The 20,796-nt window shown below is 60.9% G+C and overlaps 1 protein-coding gene across 9 annotated transcripts in view; it reads left to right on the plus strand.

Moving 5' to 3' along the window:
• Window positions 1-20,796, plus strand: part of WNT7B (Wnt family member 7B) — a 94,087-nt gene that overhangs the window by 13,688 nt on the left and 59,603 nt on the right. For 4 of the 9 annotated variants that reach the window (XM_082422441.1, XM_082422446.1, XM_082422448.1 and 1 more), the window contains exon 2: window positions 13,133-13,359. In XM_082422441.1, the coding sequence (XP_082278567.1) occupies window positions 13,133-13,359 (227 nt within the window). Of the gene's footprint in view, window positions 1-12,747; window positions 12,947-13,132; window positions 13,360-20,796 lie in introns of those variants that run through there. The other 5 variants (XM_082422442.1, XM_082422444.1, XM_082422443.1 and 2 more) reach the window with 5 other exon arrangements.

The raw sequence follows: 20,796 nt of genomic DNA on the forward strand, positions 1-20,796 counted from the left end.
AGGCTCTGGCTGACCCCCCGGGCCACATGCTTGTCTCCCATCCTGTCCCAGAGAGGAGCGGAGAGCAAGGGTTTGCAGTCAAGTCTGAGTGTAACCCAGAGCCGACCCCTGACCTTCCTTCTGCGGTCAGGACTCCTGCGGCGGTGGGGGGGGGAGGGGAGGGGAGGGGGAAGGGGGAGGAAGCGGGGGAGGCAGGAGGATGGCAGGGCAGTGGAAGGATGCTGAGGAGACAGCCAGGGCCTGGGGCAGAGCCAGAGGTGGGAAGAAAGGCTGCAGAGCCCCGTCCTGCTCTTGGCTCCGACACCAAATCCCTGCCAGGTGGCTGGGTGGCTGGGGACAAGGTACTGCCCTCTCCTTTAACCGGGGGCTGGCAGTGGAAGGCAAGGGTGGTGCTCAGGACACGGGCCACCTGGGTCAAGCCCTGGGGCCCCCCCGAGCTCGGGGAGGTGCTCTAGCCCCGGGAAGCGCTCACCGGTGGTTCAGGTCATCACAGCCAGGCTGAAGGGGGGGTGGGGGTGGAGGAGGCTTCTCCTGGAAGGGTGAGCGCCCATCCCCAAAGGCATCCAAGCTGAGGCACGTGGCTGGGGAGGCCCTGGTGGCCCGGGAGTTCTTGGCGGGGGCGGCCCAGAGCAGTGGGTGGTGAGGGCACTGTGCAGGGGCTTCTGGCCCAGAGGGGGTCCCCAGCTTTGGTGAGAGCGGAGGGCAGGGCTGTGGAATGGGGGAGAGCCTGGAGGGGGCTGGGCTCACTCAGGCTCACACTCCGCTCGGAGGTGCTGAGTGGCCCAGGCAGGGTCCCACCCTCCTCTGTTCCTGGAAGAGGGACCCTCCAGGATGCCTGCCCGAGGCTTAGTGCCAGGGCACGGGCTCAGCCCTGCAGTCTGCACAGAGGGCATGGCTCGCTGCCCACCGGCCACAGGGGCTTGGCCCCCAGACCCGCCGCTCAGCCCGTGTCCAGGGTGGTCGGGAAGGCCGAAGTGCTGGCCAAGCCACTAGGCGCCGAGACTCCCAGCCTGGCCATGGGCCAGTGGGGCCTGCCAGCTTCCTCCCACCTGTTCCGCCCGCCTGTCCGGCCATCCGTCTGTCCTGAGATTTCAGACTGGCATCCTGGTCATCCAGGCCTGCAGGCGCCCCCGCGTCCGACAGATCTGGGGCATCGGGGCTGAGGCCAAGGTCCAGGCCAGGGGTCTCATCCCTGCTGGGGCCTCAGTTCGCTGTGGGACCTCAGGTGCTCTGGCACCTCTGGGTGTTAGTATCCCCACGTGTACCTGAAGCAAGGCAAAAGGTCAGGGGTAAGGCCTAGGGAAGGTCTAGGCCACAGCAGAGGATGCAGGAAGTGTGGCCGTGGCCTGGCCAAGCGGATATTGCTGAATCTCAGCCCCTAAAGGCCTCCTCAGGAGCCGGGCCTAGATGTGACCATGCTGGGCAGGAGGAAGGGAGAACAGAGGAGAGACCTGGGTGGGCTTCTTGGAGGAGGGGGTACCAAGCTGAGCCTTGAATTTTGCCTGGCTGCTGGAGGGGGACAGGGTGGCCCTGGAGGGGGAATTGCTGGTCCAGTGTGGTCGGAACTCAGGAGTGTCCTGATGGGCCTAAATGCCCAGCAGAGGTCTGGAAGTTTCTGAGGTCAGAGGTCAACGTCCTGAAATTTTAGGGTCACAATGACTAGGTGAGGTTCCGACTTCACAGATTTGGCAGATGTGGGGGTGGATGGTGGTGGCCGCAGCCCTGCCCAAGACCCCCTGCCCGCCACCTGCTTTCCCTCAGGCTGCCTGGTTTCTCACCAGGGTGGGGTCCCAGGATGCCAGGCCAGGAATGCCAGCTATGTGGGGAGGGCGGGCTGGCAGCCGCCCGCCGGGGGCGCGAGGGAGCAGGCGGACGCTCTGCTCTCTTCCCTGGGAACACTGCGGGCAGCGAGCTGAGCGGAGCAGTGGCCTGGAAAGATTGCAGCGGGCAGACCCGGGTGCAGGGAGCCAGCCCGCAGGAGGCCCTGCCCACGAGCATTGGACAGATGGGTAAACTGAGGCTCCCAGAGGCCAGTGAGAGTCAGTGGCTGAGCGGAATTCGAACACAGGACCCCAACCCAGAGAACCTTCTTTAGGATACAGCTGCAGGTACCTAGATTGTCACTTCAGCCCCTCACTCCGCAGATGGGAAACTGAGGCCAGGGCAGGTGGGGGGCCCAGCTGGGCCCCTTCCTGCCTCCAGGCCTCTCTCCAGGCTGCTTGGGACACCCTCCTCCCTGCCCAGCACCACGGAGCTCCCTGCTGGGTGTCCTCCTGAAGCCTTAGTTTCCTCATCTGTAAAGGGGGCTGGCAAGGCCCACCTTAAGAGACCCCATGGGGCTGAAGTAGGACAGGGTGTGGGACACTGCTCAGGAAGGGTGGTCTTTTTGTTTTGTTAGATTATTTTTTTTTTTTCCACAAGGGTGGTTTTTTGTCTTGTCGCCCCCGTAAGTGCAGGCCCTGTGACTGGGCAGGTTAGCCGACAGGTCAGATGGTCGGGCAGGCTGCGATCAGGCCTGCCCTCTGCACACGCTCCACTCCCCTGCACCGCCTCCGGCCACGCCCCAGGGGGTTCAGGTACTTCCTGACCCAGTAGAGGGAGAAGCCATTTGCCAACAGAGGATTGATCGTGTCCGATTTTCAGATGAGAAAACTGAGTCTCAGAACAGCCTCGGAGTGGCCTTCCTGAGGTCTGGGGATGTCCCCAAGCCCATGCTTCCCCCAAGCTGGCCTAGAGCCCCGGCTGGGGAAGGAGATGAGCAGATTCAAGGCAGATCGGAGCAGGGGCAGGTGGCCTGCATGCCACCGGGCCCTTGCACTGGCTGCACCAGCCTCCAGCCTTCTGTTCCATTCTATCCTGATCCAGCTGACAGGGGAAGGCTGTGGGGACCCTGCGGTGCTGGCTCTGGGACTGTGATGGTGGCCCAGGGGGTCTGCAGTGTGACCCCAGACTTGGAAGACATTCTTGTCCCCATTTGACAAGCAGGAGCACTGAGGCCAGCATGTGCCCCTGCCCCCGACTCTGCCCATGGTGCCCTGCTGGGCTCCAGAGCCGGTGAAGAGCCTCTTCCAGGCCATCTGTGGCTGTAAAGTTCCGGGCCAACTCCTGCCCACCTGAGGGAGAGGCTGGCAGGGACGCAGCCTTGGGTGGGCGTGGGGGCCAGGTGCCGCCCTCCCAGGTATTTGCCGAGTTACTTCCTGGACAAGTGGACCCCGGCTCGCCTCCCTGGCTGATCGCAGATAATTAGAACATTCTTCAAATATTTTGCCGGAGGATGCCTGGGGAGGAAGAATTACAAAGCGCCCCGGGCCAGGAGCGTGGGCTGGAGGAGCTCTGGGCAGCGGGGCGGCCGGGGCCAGGCCAGGGATGGGGGCCTGGAGAGAGGCTGGGGATCTGGCCATCTCAGCCCGCCTGTCCCCACCTCCATGGGAGTGGAGGTGCTTACGTCCAAGGCCAGCTCAGAGCCTGGCTGGGTGCTGGGCAATGTTGGGGATCCCCCAGCTGGTGGTGGTGGCCAGACCCTGCCCCAAATGGCATCAGGAGAAGCCTGAGGGGGTCAAGCACAGAGTCCTGGCTCCCTGTGGGGGCCGGTGGGTGGGAAGGCCTCTCGGAGGAGGGTCTCTGAGGTGGTGAGATCAGCAGGTCTGGGAAGAGGACCTGGAGGGTAAAGGTGCAGAGGCAGAAAGCCGAGTGTTGGAGGGTAAGAGTGAGTGGTAGGGATGTGCCCGGGGCCAGCCTCATGACTGACAGCACCCAGGGCCAATGAGGAGCAGCCCAGGGCCGGGCCGGGAGGCCTGGCTCAAGCCCTGAAGCCATGTCCTGCTGGTACTGGGGCAGGGCGGAGGGGCAGACTGGGGGTGGGGTGGGCCGCCCCAGAGGGCAGAGGGAGCCGTGGGCTGCCGGCGGGAAGCCCTCTCTCATCACTGCTCACCTTCCCAAAGGTGGTACAAGCTTCCTCCCCAGGAGGAAAGCAGGATGTCCCCCAGCGACCCCCTCCTGGCTCCCGGGGCTCTAGGAGGGGTCTGGGGTGTTGCGGCCCAGTGGGCTCAGTCATGAGGTCTGGGTTCCGGAAAATACTTAGATCCTAGTCTCCCCCATGGAGTGCTGCCCCAGTCCTAGCCTCGGGGACGTGCCCAGGATTCTGTGGTTGGTTTAGGGGCCGGGGCTGCTCCAACCCAGAGCCCTGGGGATGGGTGGGCGGCATTAGAGCTGGTGTTGTGTCCAGTGAGAGGGCGCTGAGCGGGAGGGAGCTGGGGGTCCATGCCGTGGTAGGCCGTTTGCCCTCTGCGGGGGCACCTCTATCCTGGGCTGTTGTTTGTGGGGTCTTGTCGGGGAATCTGTAGGAGAAACAAGGCGCTGAGGTGGAGGCGCCTGGCTCCTGCGGCCGCATCCGTGGCCATCGTTTTAAGGCCCCGTGGACAGATCAGATGGCGCGAGGCTTCCTCTGGGCCTGAGAGGCTGTTCTGTCACGTGGACCCAGGCTGGCAACGACGCCACTTCTCTCTGGCTCTTTAAGTAGGAAGACAGGCCGATGCCAGTGGATCAGTGCCCTATCGAGGGCACTTTGGGGTGGCTTCACCCCCATAATCCCGGCACCCTGCCCACATCCTGGGACTCGAAGTGCTGGCCCTCATCCGGAGGCTGACATTTTCTCAACAGTATGTAAAGTGGGAATAAAATCTGCTCTTTATCGACCTGTAACAGACAAAGAGAAAATGGGGTGCACCTGGGTCCCCCGCCCTGCTGAGAACGTGCCAGCCGCAGCGTCCTGCCCTCCGCGCGAGCGGGCTCCTTCTCCCTGGGGGGCCCAGCAGCTGTGTGCCAGCTGTCCTCACGAGCCCCGCTGGCTGATGCGTCCGTCCGCCGCCCATTCGGCAGCTCCACGGTGACCACTGAGGCTCAGCTGGGCCTGGCGCAGGCCAGGCAGACTGCACAGTGCGGAATGAGATGGGCCACCACCCTGGAGCAGCACGCGGCCTGCGTGGGGAGGGCCTGGCACAGGTTTGGGGGCCTCCTTCAGCGGCCCCCCTGGAGGTCCCCCCAGTGTAGCTGGGCCCCAGTGCAGCCTCGTGCCCCCAGGGACCGATGGGGGAGGATGGTTCTCCAGGTGGACAGGTGACCCCTCCAACTGTCTTTGAGGGTCAGGGGCGGGGTGATGCGACCCTGACCCATCTGGGGCCAGGATGTATGGGCCCTGGTCCCGGCTTCCTCCCTCCCTCCCTCCCTGAGCTACTCGGCAGGTGGCTGGACCTTCTGGACCTTTCAGTCCTTATTCTGAGGAATAACAATAATAATTATAATTATTATCACAACGTTTGCCCCGCCACTGAGGGGACCCCTGAGCCCAGAGTCCAGCACACAGTAGGTGCTCACGCCACCTTGAGTCCAACAGCATGAAGGGTTTAGGTTAGACTCCTAGCTGCTGGGGCAGGTTTGGAGGGCGTTAGCTCCTGAACGGAGCAGGGGTGTCCTACACAGAGACAGGGAAGGGCAAGATGGCTCTAATCCTGAGCCTCGGTGAGACACTGGCCCCCCCACTTGACCCCTCTTGGGTCCTCAGGGTCCCTGCTGTTGTTTCCCAAGGAAGAGCCCTAAGGCTGGGCCATGGCAGGACTGGGGCTTGGCCTAGACAGGGGTCTTAGCTGGGCAGCGCTGGGAGGAGGCTGCCCATCAGGGTCTGGGCCCACTGGTGGGCCCAGCTCCTCTGGGCAGAGGACCGCTAGCAGGTGGGCAGCTCTGCCCCCCGGCCCCGAGCGCTGGCCGGGCACAGGCTAAGGGCAGGAGGGCACTGTCCCGCTCACGACGGGCTCCCTCCACTCTCACGGTCCTCAGGGTCTCCCGCGCCCACGCTTCTTATTGCCCCGGGAGCTGCTGAGGCAGCCTGCCTCTCTATTCAGGGTTCCCAGAGGATCAGGGCCCAGTGGGACCAGGCTGGCAGCATCTGTGGACGGAGTCCAGGCGGAGGCAGAGGGCGGCAGGCAGGCAGGGGGCGGCCCTCAGCAGAGCCAGGCTGGGGATGCCCTTTGATCCCCGGGCCTCTGAGCCTGGGTTTGGGTTGTGCTCTGGCCTAACCCAGCTCTGCCTGCAGGGGGCGGGGGCCCAGCCCACAGCAGCCCCCAGGAGCAAGTGCTGCAGGAGGGGTTTGCACCCCTCAAGGCCGGGCACGCAAAGCATCCAGGAATGATTTTTAATGTTCGCATTTTATTTCTTAATTGTGCTTTCTTTATTTTAATTTTTGTAAGAAAACTTGGAGTTTGTATTCTTGCCTTGCTCTGCCAGCCCTGTAAACGTTTGTATTGCAACAGTTTACTTTTTTGTCGAGGTATAACGTACATAAAGTGCAGAAATCTCTAGTGGGCATTTTGATGCCTTTTCACCTACACGGGCACCTGTGTAACCCTTGCCCAGCTCGAGACAGAGAGCATTCGGGCCCCCAGCAGAGCAGGCTCCCCCGTGGCCCCTCCCCCCATCAGCGCCTCCCACCTCAGGGTAACTCTCTTCTGACTTCTGAGTTCCGCTTGGCCTGGAGCTTCTTATACGTGGTAGCATCGAGGTTCTCCCGTCTTTCACTCCACGTGGTGTCTGCGGGAGTCATCCGTGTAAGCGGTTTGCATCTGGCTGGGTGAATGTACTGCAGTTTATCTGTCATTCTCCTGGTGATGGACACCTGGGTTGCTGTTCCCAGTTTGAGCTGGAGACCCGCGTTCATGTCCTTTGGCAGATGTAAGTGCTCACTTTTCTTGGGTGTATAGACGCTAGTGTGAAATTGCTGGGTCAGAGGGAAGAGCTGGTCCAGGAATGAACCCCTTGGTGGTGGATGCAGTGGCTGATGTGAGCACCCACTGGCTTCGGAGTTGCCGGTTTAAGCATCGGTCCCCCTGATAGAAACAGCCCCCCACGAGGGGGCTGGATCCTGGGGGCTCAATGAATGAGGGTCAGTAATGGGGCTCCCGTTACTGGGAGGCTGTGAGGGTTAGTTAATAATGGCCAACGTCGATGACCTCTCACCACAGGCCAGCTACGAAGTGCCATGTACTTTGACTCAAGTACCCCTCCTGGCAGCTCTGTGATGTATAGTGGCTATTATTACTCCCACTTTACAGATGTGGAAACTGAGGCACAGAGAGGTTAAGAAACTTGCCTGAGGTCTCAGAGCTAGGAAAAGGCAGAGCCAGGGTTCCAAACAAGCTGGCCCGCACCAGCGCTCATGTTCCTAACCCCTCCCCACAGAGCTGCCAGGTGGGCAGCCTGGTACCCAGCTAATGATACAGCAAAGCTCCCCTCCCCCCGGCCCTTGGCCACTTCTCTGCCCATCTGTCACCTGGCAGTGGTCACCTGCCCCTCAGCCCCACTGGAACCCCCTCGTCCTAGGGGCAGCCCCATCCACTTGGACCGCTCTGGCAGGAGAAAGATCTTCTGATTGTTCAGTGGCAGCCCCCTCCTTGCACAATGCCGGGCTCCGACCCAGCACCCTCTGGTCTGAGATCAGAGAGCCCTGCCCACAGCCCCCGGGGACGGGGACGAGGTGGGGGCTTCTTGTCTGCAGGGCCTGAAACCCTCTTCCTCCGAGCTCCCTTCATGGGACTGGCCCAGGCCAGGAGTGAGGAAAGTTCTAGACTTTCAGCTTTGCCCACTCCCCCTGGCATCTTGCCTGCGTCCCGAGGCCCCTCCCTGAATAGCGCAGGGGGATGAGCCCAGAGCAGAATTTTCCATGGAAAAAGTCAGCAACTGAAACACGAGCGCCCCGCCCGGCTTCTCTGTGCTCAGGGCCATGCAGAGCCGCCCTGCCAGCCTCTCCTGGGGCACCTGGGCGGGCAGCTGAGGGCGGGCAGCCTCCCAGAGGGTGAGAGCCGGGCCCACCCGGTGGGGCATCTTGCTGAGAGTGCCCATAGCATGTCCTCACCCCAAACTGCAGCTACCGCAGAATGCTGCCTGCGTCCGCCTTCCTGTCTCCTGCAGGGCATCAGTTCTGTAGCGATCGTGTATTTTTACCCCTTTCCCACTCTGACGGTTTCCTAACGCGCCACTCACATCTGCAGCACCGTCCCCTCCGGGTGGAAAGAACAGTGCAGGCAGGTCTTCAGGTGTAGTGAGGCCAGGTCCTGGGGCGAGGCAGGCCAGGCCTGTTCAGGGAGACCAGTGGTCATACTGTGGGAGAGGGGATGGACGGGGCACTGGACCGGTTGCCAGAGCTCAACCACTAGCACCGGCAGCTGTCCAGAAACCTGCACGAATTAACGAGTGACCTGGAGGATTTTAAGCGCGGGGAGGATGTAAAGTGTGTTTTGAGAATGAAGAGTGGGTGTAGTTTCCCACTCCAGGCCGTCTTCTATATTACGCTCCGACTCTGTGCTGTGCTCTGAGCCACGGTGCTGTCTCCACCTGAGTTCTGGAAGCAGAGACCTGGCTGTGTGGCCTTGGGCAGGTCCCTTAGCCTCTCTGAGCTCCAGTCCGCACTCCTGTAACATGGGGATGGCAAGGCTCATCTTGCAAAGAGAGGATTGAGACACAGCGGAGGGCTGTGTTGTCCAAGGCAGGTGCTCAGAATGGGAATATTTAATATCTTTATTTATTTATTTATTTATTTATTTATTTTTGGCTGTGTTGGGTCTTTGTTTCTGTGCAAGGGCTTTCTCTACTTGCGGCAAGTGGGGGCCACTCTTCATCGCGGTGCGCGGGCCTCTCACTGTCGCGGCCTCTCTTGTTGCGGAGCACAGGCTCCAGACGCGCAGGCTCAGTAGTTGTGGCTCACGGGCCCAGTTGCTCCGCGGCATGTGGGATCTTCCCGGACCAGGGCTCGAACCTGTGTCCCCTGCATTGGCAGGCGTATTCTTAACCACTGCACCGCCAGGGAAGCCCTTAATATCTTTAGGGGGAAAAAATCTCCACATTCTAAGGGAGACAATGTTGAAATCATTTCTGAATTATCAACCATATCTGAATATTTTTGCTCCTGGTGTACAGTGCGACTCTCTTCTTTGAAGCTTTTGTTTTACCTCTAATCCACACACTGACATCTGGAGGATGGCTGGGGGCTCCCATCCCCCTACTGCATCAGCACCAGTCGCCTGGGAGGAGCATACAGGGTACCAGCCGGGCAAGGCCCCTCTGGTCCCCTTCCACAGATCCCACCTATGGCCGGGGGTGTGGAAGTCCTGTGTACAGAGAGCATTTTTTAAAAATTAATTAATTAATTAATTTTATTTTTGGCTGCGTTGGGTCTTTGTTGCTTCGCTCGGGCTTCCTCTAGTTGCGGCAAGCAGGGGCTACTCTTCATTGCGGTGCGCGGGCGTCTCATTGCGGTGGCTTCTCTTGTTGCGGAGCACAGGCTCCAGACGCACAGGCTCAGTAGTTGTGGTTCACGGGCTTAGTTGCTCTGCGGCATGTGGGATCTTCCCAGACCAGGGATCGAACCCGTGTCCCCTGCATTGGCAGGCAGATTCTTAACCTCTGAGCCACCAGGGAAGCCCAGAGAGCATTTTTAAAAATTGTGTTTAAAGTTCATTTAACATAAAGTTTGCCACTTCACTTTCACCGTGTTAAAGTATACAATTCAGTGGCATTTCATACATCCTCAGTGTTGTGTAACCATCACCGCTATCTAGTTCCGTAACTTTTCCATCACCCCAGGTGGAAATTCCACACCTAGGAAACAGTGACTTCTCATTGCCCCTCCCCCAGCCCCTGGCCTACCCTGCTTCTGTCTCTGTGGATTTACCTTTGCTGGACATTTCATAGAAAAGGAATCGTACAATATGTGGCCTTTTGTGTCTGGCTTCTTTCACCGAGTATAATGTATTTGAGGTTCATCCATGTAGCATGTGTCTGTACTTCATTCCTTTTTATGGCCAAATAATATTCCATTGTCTGGGTGGACCACATTCTGTTTATCCATTCATCCGTTGATGGACATTTGGGTTATTTCCTCCTTTTGGCTATTGTGACTAGTGCTGCTATGAACATTTGTGTACAGGTTTTTGTTTGAACGCCTGCCTTCATTCTTTTGAACATACACCTAGGAGTGGAATTGCTGGGTTCTATGGTCCTTCCTTTTTGAGGAACTTCCCAACTGCTGTCTACAGCGGCTGCACCATTTTACATTCTCACCAGCGATGCATAAGCGTCCCAGTTTCCCCGCATCCTCGCCAATGTGTGCTATTTTCTGTTGTTTTGATCATAGCCATCTTGGTGGGTGTGAGGTATTTCCTCTCTGTGGTTCTGATTTGCATTACCCTAATGATGATTGATGTTTAGAATCTTTTCCCGTACTCGTTGGCCATTTGTCCCTCCTTGGAGAAAGGTTTAAGTCCTTCACCCATTTTTAAAATGTGGTTGTCTTCTTGTTGACTTGCAGGAGCTCTTTTTGACATAATCCCTGAGTATTCATTCATTCGTTCGTTCATTCATCCACTCGACACTCACGGTCGGCTACACGGGGCAGTCCCAGAGACCCTAGGGCCAGCTCAGACCTGGCACTGCCCTCGACGTGTTTGCGGGCTGGTGGGGGAGCCAGGGGTGGAAACAACGACCATGAGACCAGGGGTGAGGTTGGTACTCGAGGGACAAGTGTCCACAATGCGTGTCCTTGGGGCCCGGGGAAGAGGGGTTTGAGCCCGGTGGGGCTTGCCCTTGGGCCTGGAAGGGCAGGAGAGTTTGCGAGACAGAAGAAAGGGAGGGAGACCAGCATGCCAGGCAGAGGGAGGAGCGCAAGCAGGGGTGGCAGGGTCGTCAGAGGCCAGATCCTAGGAGGGCTCCGATTCTGATCAAAGGAACCCAGGGAGCTGTAGGTGGGCTCTCAGGGACACCATCAGGGTGGGGTGGGGGGAGGTGGGTGCTAGGGGTGGCCTGCCTGGAGGGGGGAGACCAGGGCTGCAATCATCTGTTTCTGCCCCCAGGGGCATCCAGTTAGACCCCATCTGTCTGAACTTCTGCCCCCAGGAGCAAGGCTTCTTACCCTGGGCAGCAGGGCCTTGGCAGCCCAGAGCCTGCTGGAAGAATCTGGGGATGGGGAATGTGCCTGTAGCATCCAAGCTCCGACCCGAGGCTTGGAGGCTGGTACCCGGCAGGGTTCCCATCATCTCATTTCCCCGGGTCGGTTTTCTGAGCATCTACAATTACTTGGGGCTGAATTCCCCAGATTCCAGCCCGCTCCCAGCCCCGCCTGCCCAGAAGCTCTTCCTCCACGCCAGCCTCGGGCGTTTCTGCCCATTGTGCCCGTGGGAGACCCAGGGGGGTCTTGGCCAGATTAGTGGGTGGGGCTGGCGGGCCACGGGGATTGAGTGTCGCCGGGGCGTCCCTGTCGCAGCACGTGCTGTGGGCTCAGGCCACACGGGGACTTTCCCATCTGGCTGTGGGTGCTTGGCTGCCCTGGAAAAACACTGACTCGCTTCTCTCAAGAAAGGGGCTGGCGGGCTGTGGGCAGAAGGAGGGAACTCACCGTGCCAGGAGGCCAGGGCCTGCGCAGTGGCTTTGGGGAGCCCCTCGTGGCCTCCCCACTCCCACCTTTTGCCCCCTGGTCTGTTGTTTGGAAGCCAGACTCTGTCTTGAAACCCAGCTGTTGCTGTGGGTCTGCGGAACCCAGCCCGCCTCCTTTGAGCTTGCTGTCCCTTCCCTGGGTGCTTAAAACCAAACAGCTGATGGAGCTTCTGTGGGAAACAGCCTGCCGGTTCCTCAGAAAGCAAAACCAACTACCTCGTCACCCAGCAATTCCACTCCTAGGTACATGCCCCGAAGAATGGAAAATAGGGACTCAAAGAAAACTTGCGTGCACATGTTCAGAGCAGCGTCATTCACAACAGCCAAAAGGTGGAAACAACCCAAATGTCCATCAGTGATGAAGGGATAAACAGAATGCGATCTCGCCCTACAATGGAATATTATTTGGCCATAAAAAAGAAGGAAGTTCATGATACAATGAGGATGAACTTTGAGGAGGTTATACTAAGTGAAAGAAGCCAGGCACAAAAGGTCACATGTTGTACGATTCCATCCGTATGAAATGTCCAGAACCAGCAAATCCACAGGCACGGAAAGCAGATTAGTGGCTGCCAGGGGCTAGGGGAGTGACTGCTAAGGGGTAGGGGGTTGCCTTCTGGGGTGGTGACAGTGCCTTGGAACTTGATAGAGGTCGTGGTTGACCAACATTGGGAATGTACTCAATGCCACAGGACTTTAAAATGGTTAACATTCTGCAATGTGAATTTCACCTCCTTAAACAAATAAACAATCACACTGATGACACCCAGGCGAAGAGAGAAAGAGCCCAGCAAGTGCCCCCAGTTCCTGCAGGGTGCTGGGAGATTAATTACAAGGCACCCTCAGGGGACCGCTCTGAGGACACAATGTTGCAATAAAGCACCCTGCCGAGTCCAGCACACAGTAGGTGCTCAATTCACATCAGCTCCTGTTTCCTCCTCTGAGTGCACCCAGTCTTCCAGAAACAATAACAACAGTCATCCCCACGTGTGCAGCCTTTCTCCCCTCGGAGAGGGGGAGAAAGGTGTTTTATACCCCATGTCATGGGTGTGAAGACTGAGTCTCAGAGAGGCAGAATGTCTCCCCAAGGTCACACACGGGCTGTGGCTGCAGTCAGGACCCGGTGGGCTTGGCTCCCGGCCTGCCCGGCCTACTTAGCAGCCTGCCTGGTCCAGGCACCCTGGGGTGGAGGAAGCCGGGGGTCTACAAGTGATGGGAAAGACTCAGTTGTCTGGGATTTGGGGTCTGCTGCCTGGGGGCAGCTGTGGACAGTCCCAAGTTGGTGACTGTCAAATCCACGAAGGGCCTGTGTGTCTGATTCCGAGGCACAGAGAGGCGTGGTTCTCGCATTCCACGGGACTGTTGATTCATGGAACTTGTGATCCCGTGGTTCTTGCAATCCCGTTCCTGCAAATTCAAGCTGAGGGGGCACGGGTGTGTGTGCCTTTTCAAGCTGGAATCCTGTGTGCAGGTCAGTGGAACATGGTCCTTGAGGGCAGGGCTCTGTGCTTTGTTCCCTGGCGGGCAGAGCTTGGCAGGAGGTGGGCTCCTGGAACACGTCTGCTGGCCGAGGGACTGAGTGGGGAGAGTGGCAGGCGCGGGGTGGCGGGAGCCTGCCAAGGTGTCTCACCTCCTGGGCATCCTCTCCCCCCTGCAGAGCGCTGTCGTCCGTCGTGGCCCTGGGAGCCAACATCATCTGCAACAAGATCCCTGGCTTGGCCCCGCGGCAGCGTGCCATCTGCCAGAGCCGGCCCGATGCCATCATCGTGATTGGGGAGGGGGCGCAGATGGGCATCAACGAGTGCCAGTACCAGTTCCGCTTCGGACGCTGGAACTGCTCCGCCCTCGGCGAGAAGACTGTCTTCGGGCAAGAGCTCCGAGTAGGTAAGGGCGCCTCCGGGCTTGCGGGGACCCCGCCTTCGGGGCTTTGGGTGCCTGGGGGCCAGGCCACCGGCCCACCCACTGAAGGCCAGGCCAGGCGGCCCACGCTCGCTTTTCTACACCCACTGGCTGATTTCTTTGCTGTAACAGCACTTCTCTGGGTCTGGCCTGCCGGAGACCCGGACCTGGCCTGGCCGTCTGGGACACGGCCGCGTCTGGAACGAGGGAGGTGTCGACAGGAGCCAGCCCGTGTGAATGGACGAGGGCCCTTGCTCTGGGCTGTCAGGCTGGGGGACACCGTCCCGCGTGGACGTGAGCGGGCAGGCTGGTGGTGCCGCGGTTAGAGGCACGCCGTGCTGATGCGCGGCAGCTGGGTGGCCCTAGGCACGAGGCTTTGCCTCTCCACGTCTCTGCGTCTGTGTCTGGAGATGGGATAACAGTAGTGGTTCCTGCAGCGGGTGGCTGGGGGGCTTGGTGCGAAAGGTGCCCGGCCCACAGGAAGTGCTCGGTGATTGTGGCTGGGGTTCCGAGAGCGGAAGGGACCCTGGGCAGAGGGAACAGCAGGGCGCAGCAGTGTGACAGGTGGGGGCGGGGAGGAGTCCGGCTGGAGGGAGGGCAGGGCTGGGGGGTGTGCAGGGGGAGTTGGGACGGCCTCCGAGTCCATGGGCAGTGGCACATCCAGATTTCTGCGGGCCGAGCCCCGCTGCGCTTTGCACAGTCCCTGGGCCGCATGCCCCCGGGGGAGGCTCCCGTGTGCCCATTTTACAGGGAAGGAGACTGAGGAGTGAAAGGGAGAAGTGGGACTTGTGGAGCCTGACCTGATTTGGAGCTGCTATGTGACCTTGGGCCTGGCCCTCGGGGCTTTGGGGCCTCAGTTTCCTCGTTTGTAACCTGAGCTCTGAGCGAGCGGGCCCTTATCTGGGTCCCCAGCGCCTCTCCCAGTGCCTGTGTGCAGTAGGTACTTAATAAACAGCTGTTGAACGAGTGAGAGTGGGGATGGTGAGACGATCTGCCCCCCCCCAAGGCCATTGTGAGGGTCAGAGGGCAGAGAGTGATACGGGGACACAGTGCCGGGCATGCAGGGCTGCCCTGTTATCCCAGACCCCAACCTGCGGGCACAGGTGAGCCTCCAAACGTGTGATTACAGCAGGTCCTTCCGTTCCCAGAGGGCCAAGGAGCCTGGGCCTTTCGAGCGGAGTCACAGCTGGCGGGACTGAGGCCAGAGCTGAGCTCTGCAGGGCTTGGAACGCCTGCATGGGGCTGGGGTAGGCACAGGGGAAAGCCCCCAGGGGCTCCTTTGCGGTGAGCAGCCTGTGGGTGCCACCTGGCACAGCCAAGAGGGTGGCACCTCCCCCTCCCGAGGGCCCCACCACCCAAGTGCAGCTTCCTCCCTCCAGGTGCCAGCAGAGAGGGTGGGACTGCCTGCCCCATCCCCCACAGTTGGGAGGGCATGGGCACCGGTGCCCGCTTCATGCCAGGTGCCCACCTGCCTGCCTGGCACTCCCTGTCCCCTTCCCCTCTGCCCCCCCCCCAGGACCCTGGGCTCCGAGGCAGCTGTGACCATCCCCACTGCACAGCTGAGGACACTGAGGCCAGGGGAGTGGTGCGGTGGCCGGTGGCCACACGGGGGAGCTGGTTTCAGACCCCCCTTTCTGGTAGCCCTCCCTGCCTCCCTGTGCAAAGGGGGATGGGCAGTGGACCTGGTCCTGTGGCCTGAGGACAGGGGGGAGCTTGCCCTTCATTTAGGACCTCAAGACATAGGCGGTGAGGGAGACCTGGCCTCTCTGATCCTCTCGTCAGGGTCAGGCCCCAGGCAGGGAGTTCACCAATAGTACCAACAGTAAATGCCGGGCTCCTATGCACCCTCCAAAGCCCAGAGGAGTGACATTGGCCCCCCTGCCAGCGACCGGCCCCCGCATAGGGGACCCACATCACTTTCCCTGAGAGCAGCCCCTGGTGCTGTAAGGATCTCGGCTTACAGCTCACAGCTGTTCCTTCTTGGAGTCTAGCTCTCTGCCCACAGAGAGGAGGGGTGCCTACAGCCAAGGATGGGCTGATGCAGAGGGTATAAAGTCCCCTTGTGCAGGTGGGGCTGCTCTGTGACATTCTTCACACCCTGAGCTCCCCTTGGGATCAGGCATCTCAGGCTCTGCTTCTAGGGAGCCCACCTAGGACACCCCCTCTCACTTTCATGAGCATTTCAGAGGCAGAGTTTTGCGCAGATATGTCCACACCCACTGTCCCCGTCCCTCATTTTCTCACTCCAGTCACCCCTGTCCTGGCCATTAGTGACCTTGGTGTGGCCGACTGACCCTCTTCCTTGGCTGGGCCCCAGCTCACCTGGGCTTCCTCTAGCCTCTCGTTGCTCCTTCCCAGCCCCGCCCCAATCAGCTCTCCCCCGGCGTCAAGACCATCATGGCCGCGCCCTGTGGACCACTCGGCGCGGCTGACCCACGGGAGCCTCTGGTCAACACACTCAGCATCTTGCTGCTGAAATCTCCATCCTCAGCCTCCCCTGCTGGCCTCACCACCCAGTCGTCCAGCAGAAACCTAGAGTTGTCTCCTCTGTCCATCCCCCCGCTCTGCCCCATGGCCACTGCGGGCCTGCCTCTCTGGCCCTCCTCTGGCAGCTGTCAGTTCCTCCCTCTGCCTCCTTCCCAGCCCCGTCCATGCCATGTCACTCCCTTCCTCCAAAACCTACAGTAGCTCCCTAGTGCCCAGGATAAAGTTAGCTTCCTAGCTTGGCATCTGAGTAGCCCCTGCCTCCCTCCATCCCTTCTCGAAACTAGAGCTTTAGCCATCGCTGACTTCCTTCTCTTCCCCGAGCCTGCTGGGCCCCTTCCCTCCTGTGGGACTTTGCTCCTGCAGCTTCTCACCCTGGGAGGCCCTTCCCCTCTGCCTGCTTATTCACATCTGATTCCCCCGCTGGCCTGGCCGGGCAACGCCTTTTTTCACCCCTCCTGGCTCTTCCTCATCCACAGCAGGGCTGAAGTCACACCCTGGTGCTTCATTCCCCCGGGTCTGTCAGCCCCGGACCAGCTCAGCACCTGCCTAAGGCTCTCTCTGCTCTCTGCCCCCGGTGGGTGGGCTTCCTAACACCCAGGCTGTCTCCCGACCAGCCTGAAGCCCTCCCTGGCTCCTCGCTGCCCTCCGAGGAAGGCCCAGCTCTCAGCCAGGAGGGCCCTGGCTGCAGGCTGAGCTGGGCTGAGTCCCGCAGGCAGCAGGAGTGCCTCTGCGTGCCGTGATGGTGGTCTGAGCAGGCCCCTTGCTTCTCCCAGGGCTCAACTCCTGGGAGTCACAAGCAGGAAGTCGGGCTGAGCAGCGAGGCCAGCCCATGTAAGAGGCATGCAGGTGCCCCGGGCACGGGATCGGAGCCGGGCCATGGGCTGGCAGGCAGCCACTCGAGCGGTGCCAATTAATGATTGGCCCTGAGAGGGGGGATGGCCTGGGTGGGTGGGACAGGCCCCCTTCAGGCCCTGCCTATGACCTTGGGCCGTGCCTAGATCTTGAGAGCTGAAGGCAAACCCTTTAAAGGCGCAAATCAACGCCTGTGCAAAGTTCCAACTCCTCTCCCAGCACCTGGTGCTGTTGCTTGTATGCTTCCAGGGATGGGGAGATTACTACTCCACATGAGATAGATCTTTCTTATGATGACCCTGTGCCGGCTTTGCCCTGGGGCCCTCTGGGTGCCAGTTGCTGTGCTTCCTCTGGGGAGTTGAGGCCCACCCTAATCCTCCCTCCACCAACGTGGTCTCCCCTCATGCCTGGCGGCCTCCACCCTCTGGCCACCCGAGCCCACCCAAGCCTATTTCCTCCCCTACAGAGCGAGGCTGGGCCACCCTGACCGCTCCTACCCGTCTCTTCCGTTACTTGGAAATGAGCTTGTGGGGGTGGGGTGCGTGAATGTGTCCCCAACTCAGCTGTCTTCTTCCATGGGGTGCGGGAGGAGGACGGGGAAAACGTGAGAGTCAGGGGTGAACCTCGTATTCCAGGGACACCCGTTAGAAACTCAGGGCCCCCAGGGATCCCGAGCAAGGCAGGGCATTTCTAACAGGCGCCATAACGGAATGAGGACTGTTGTCGAGGGCTTCCTTGGTGGGGTGATGTGTCCGTTGAGACCCGAGGGAGGATCAGAGTGACCCAGACCAGCCTGAAGGTGAGAGCAGGGAAGGGGGCTGCAGGTGGAGGGAACAGCATGTGCCAAAGCCCAGAGGCCAGAAAGTGGATGGTATTTTCCAGGAACTGTGGGAGCGTCTGGAGCAAACGGGAAGGTGGGGAGACCGGAGGCGGCAGGAGGGGTCACGGCTGGAGGGCTGTGGGCTGAGGTGTGAGCGCTTTGAAGGCCAGGAAGGCACAGGTGGGTCTGAGCAGAGAGGGGCTCCTGCCTCCCACTGCCCCATCTCTGCCTGAGCCCAGCCCCTTGGGACCCACTGGCACAGGGCATGGGGGCTGCAGCTGCGTGCACTCGGGCCCCCACCCACCCCGAGCTGCCATGGAACACTGAGTCCCGCCCATCACGTGCCGCTCGGACATGACCAGGCATAGGGGCCACCCCTAATCCTGCCTCACGTGGCGCCCGTTTGTTCTGTGGGTGAGATTTGCGTTGGGAGCAAGCCCTCAGCCTCCTGGCTGCCTGCAGTAGGGGCTCAGCAAAGGCCATCAGTTTCTGGACAATCTGAGGGAGCAGAGTGACCTACCTCCGAGTGTCTGAAAGGCGAGGGTCTGGGGGCTTCCAGGTCGGCCACTGGCCGGGGCCTTGGGGGAGAAAGGGCAGCTCCCAGGCCCTGTGCACCTACTGCATGCCCGGCCCCCTGCCCAGCCCCCTGCCCGGGGCTTGCAGACCAGGCTCAGGGAGGTCCCACATGAGTCCCCAGGAGGGACGAAGGCTGCACTGTCCACTCTGGGGGCACAGGCCACCGCGGGCAGGAGAGCACTTGAAATCTGGTGCGTGCAAACTGCGACGTGCCGTTGAGTGTAAGATACATGACAGATTTCAAAGACTTGGAGAGAAAAAAAGCAAGTAAAATAGCTCTATAATGATCTTTTAAAATTAAGATGTAGGAATGGTAATATTTGGATATATTGGCTAAATAAAATATGTTACCAAATTTAAGTTCACCTAATTATCTTTACTTTTCTTTATGTGGCAACTAGAAAAGTTAAAATGACCTGCGTGGCTCGTGTGAGACTTCTGTTGGTGGCACTGCTCTCAGAGGGGTCAGGAGTTGCCCGGAGTCACCCTGGTCAGGGGCAGAGCGGACATTTGAACCCACGTCTGACCGTCTTCTCCCAGGACGCCGTCCTCCAGCTCGGCTGAGAGCAGGGGGTCACTGACCAGCTGCTTCCTGGGGCAGCGCAGGGGCGTGAGGGTGGCTCCCTTTGGCAGCCCCTGTAACTGCTCAGCCTGCAAGCTCCGAGTGCCTGCTGTCTGCCAGGCTAGGGGCAGGGCCCTGGCAGTGGAGTGAAGGCCACCCAGCCCTGCTCTCAGAACCTTGCACCCAGGACGCCCTGGCGGAGCCGACGGGGCTGGACTGGGAAGCCTGCCTGGGCCCCGGCCTCGCACTGGGCACGCCCTCTCGGCCCACAGGCCCCAGCTCTGAGGGACACACAGCTTCGTCCTGTCTGTCCTGGTCACTCCCCACCCCCACCCCCGTCCCGGGGGCCCAGCCTGAGGCAGCAGAACAGACATTGTCGAGGCTCGAGGCTCGGGGTCCAAGCAGCCAGGACACTAGGGAGAACTGGGGCCTCGAATGTCAGGATCAGAAAGACTTTCCTGGAGGCAGGGCTCCCCAAGCCCACTCCTGGTTCAGGATGTGACGAGCCTTGGTCGCTCCAGGTGGCCCTGGCTCTGGCCCCCTGCACCGGAAGGCCAGCTTGCTCCCGGGAGCAGTGGTTCCGGGGCGACCAGGCTCTGGACCTGCCAGTGGTGAGCAGCTGGGGGCTTAGGCTGGGCGCTGGTTGATCCCTCCACATGGCTCCTCTAGGTCCGCCTGGAACTCATCCAGGATGGGAATTTTCCACCTTCACTGGCAGGGCCCGGACAGACAGGACAGACTGTGGGGGGGGGATGGGGTCTGGGAGGGGGAGGACGCTGCCGCGGTCCCACCGTGTGACCCTGGGCACGGCCTCCCATTCTCCGGGCCCCCGTCTACCCACCCACACCAGGGCTGAGGCTGGGGCCCCAACGCTAGCAGGACTTGGGGGGCGTCTCTCCTCAGAATAGGGGCAGGAAGACCCTCTGCTTCCTTGGCACGCACATCTGCCCAAGGCTCCACGGACAAGGGGTCCAGGACGCCGGGCTCTGGTCCACCGAGCAGGACACAGATCCCAGGTGGGCGGGCCTCCACCCCCGGCCTCCAAGGGCAAGGCCTGGCCCAGACTTCGGTCCGCCTCCACCTGGGACCACTCCTGCCGCCACTGTGGGACCACCATTCCTTCCAAGGGCGCTGAGGCTGGGCCCTTGCACAAACACCACTCGCTCCTGGTTCCCCTGTCCGCACAGCATAGATGGGGAGACTGAGGCCCACAGAAGCCTGTCTTGGCCAAGGTCACACGCCGGTGAGAACTAGAGATCTGAACCCACGGTTCAGCCCTGTGCCCCGGCGGGGGTCCGGGAACCGGCTGGTGGGGACAGGGGGCAGCTGCGGGGGGGCGGGGAAGGGGCTCTGGTTCCATCGCGTCCCCCCTCACAGGCAGTGGCTGATTTTGCCGCGGGCCCGACGAAGGAGGGAGTGGTCTGAGGGCAGGCTGCCCGGGGCTGACCTCCCTAAGGAGAGCGGCCGCAGAAGAGGCCTTGCCAGCCTCCCCAGAGCCACGGGGCAGGGGTGGAAGCTCCTGGAAGGCCAGCCCAGCTGGGGACGCAGACCCCTGGGCCCTGGCTGCCCCTCGCCGCGTGGCCCTGGGCCAGGCCCCCCGGGCCCAGCCGGAGCACGACCCCCCTGGAGGGCCGCTGCGGGTGTGAGGGCCCCGCTGGGTCAGAACAAAGGCCGCGGGCGCGGGTGTGCCGGCGTGTTCGGACCTGGCACGACTGTTTCCAGTGCTCTGTTTATGACAACGGCAGGGAAGAGCTTAGCGTGGAGACACTGACTCAGCCGGGGACGAGCCGGGGCGGCGGCTGGGACGGGGCCGGAGAGAGCCAGGGGGACAGAGAGGGACAGAGGGACGTAGAGAGAGAGGCAGAAGCTGAGAGGGAAGGACAGACAGAGACCTACAGCAAGAGGGACACGGAGAGGGCAACACACGGGCACACGCACGTGCACGCACACAGCGCCAGCGCAGGCCTTCGCCCATCCCAGGCCCAGGGTCCAGGCCGCTCTGAGATGGGTGATAAAAGCAGCTCCCGTGCCCTGTGCACTGCCTCACCCACGCGGCGCTGGACCCCGCGAGGTGGGTGATGTTATCACCTCCCTTTAGCAGGTACAGAAACAGGCACGGGGGTGC

Source organism: Balaenoptera physalus (genome assembly GCF_965194825.1).
Source record: "Balaenoptera physalus genome assembly, chromosome: 13".
In the NCBI taxonomy this organism is placed as follows: Eukaryota; Metazoa; Chordata; class Mammalia; order Artiodactyla; family Balaenopteridae; genus Balaenoptera; species Balaenoptera physalus.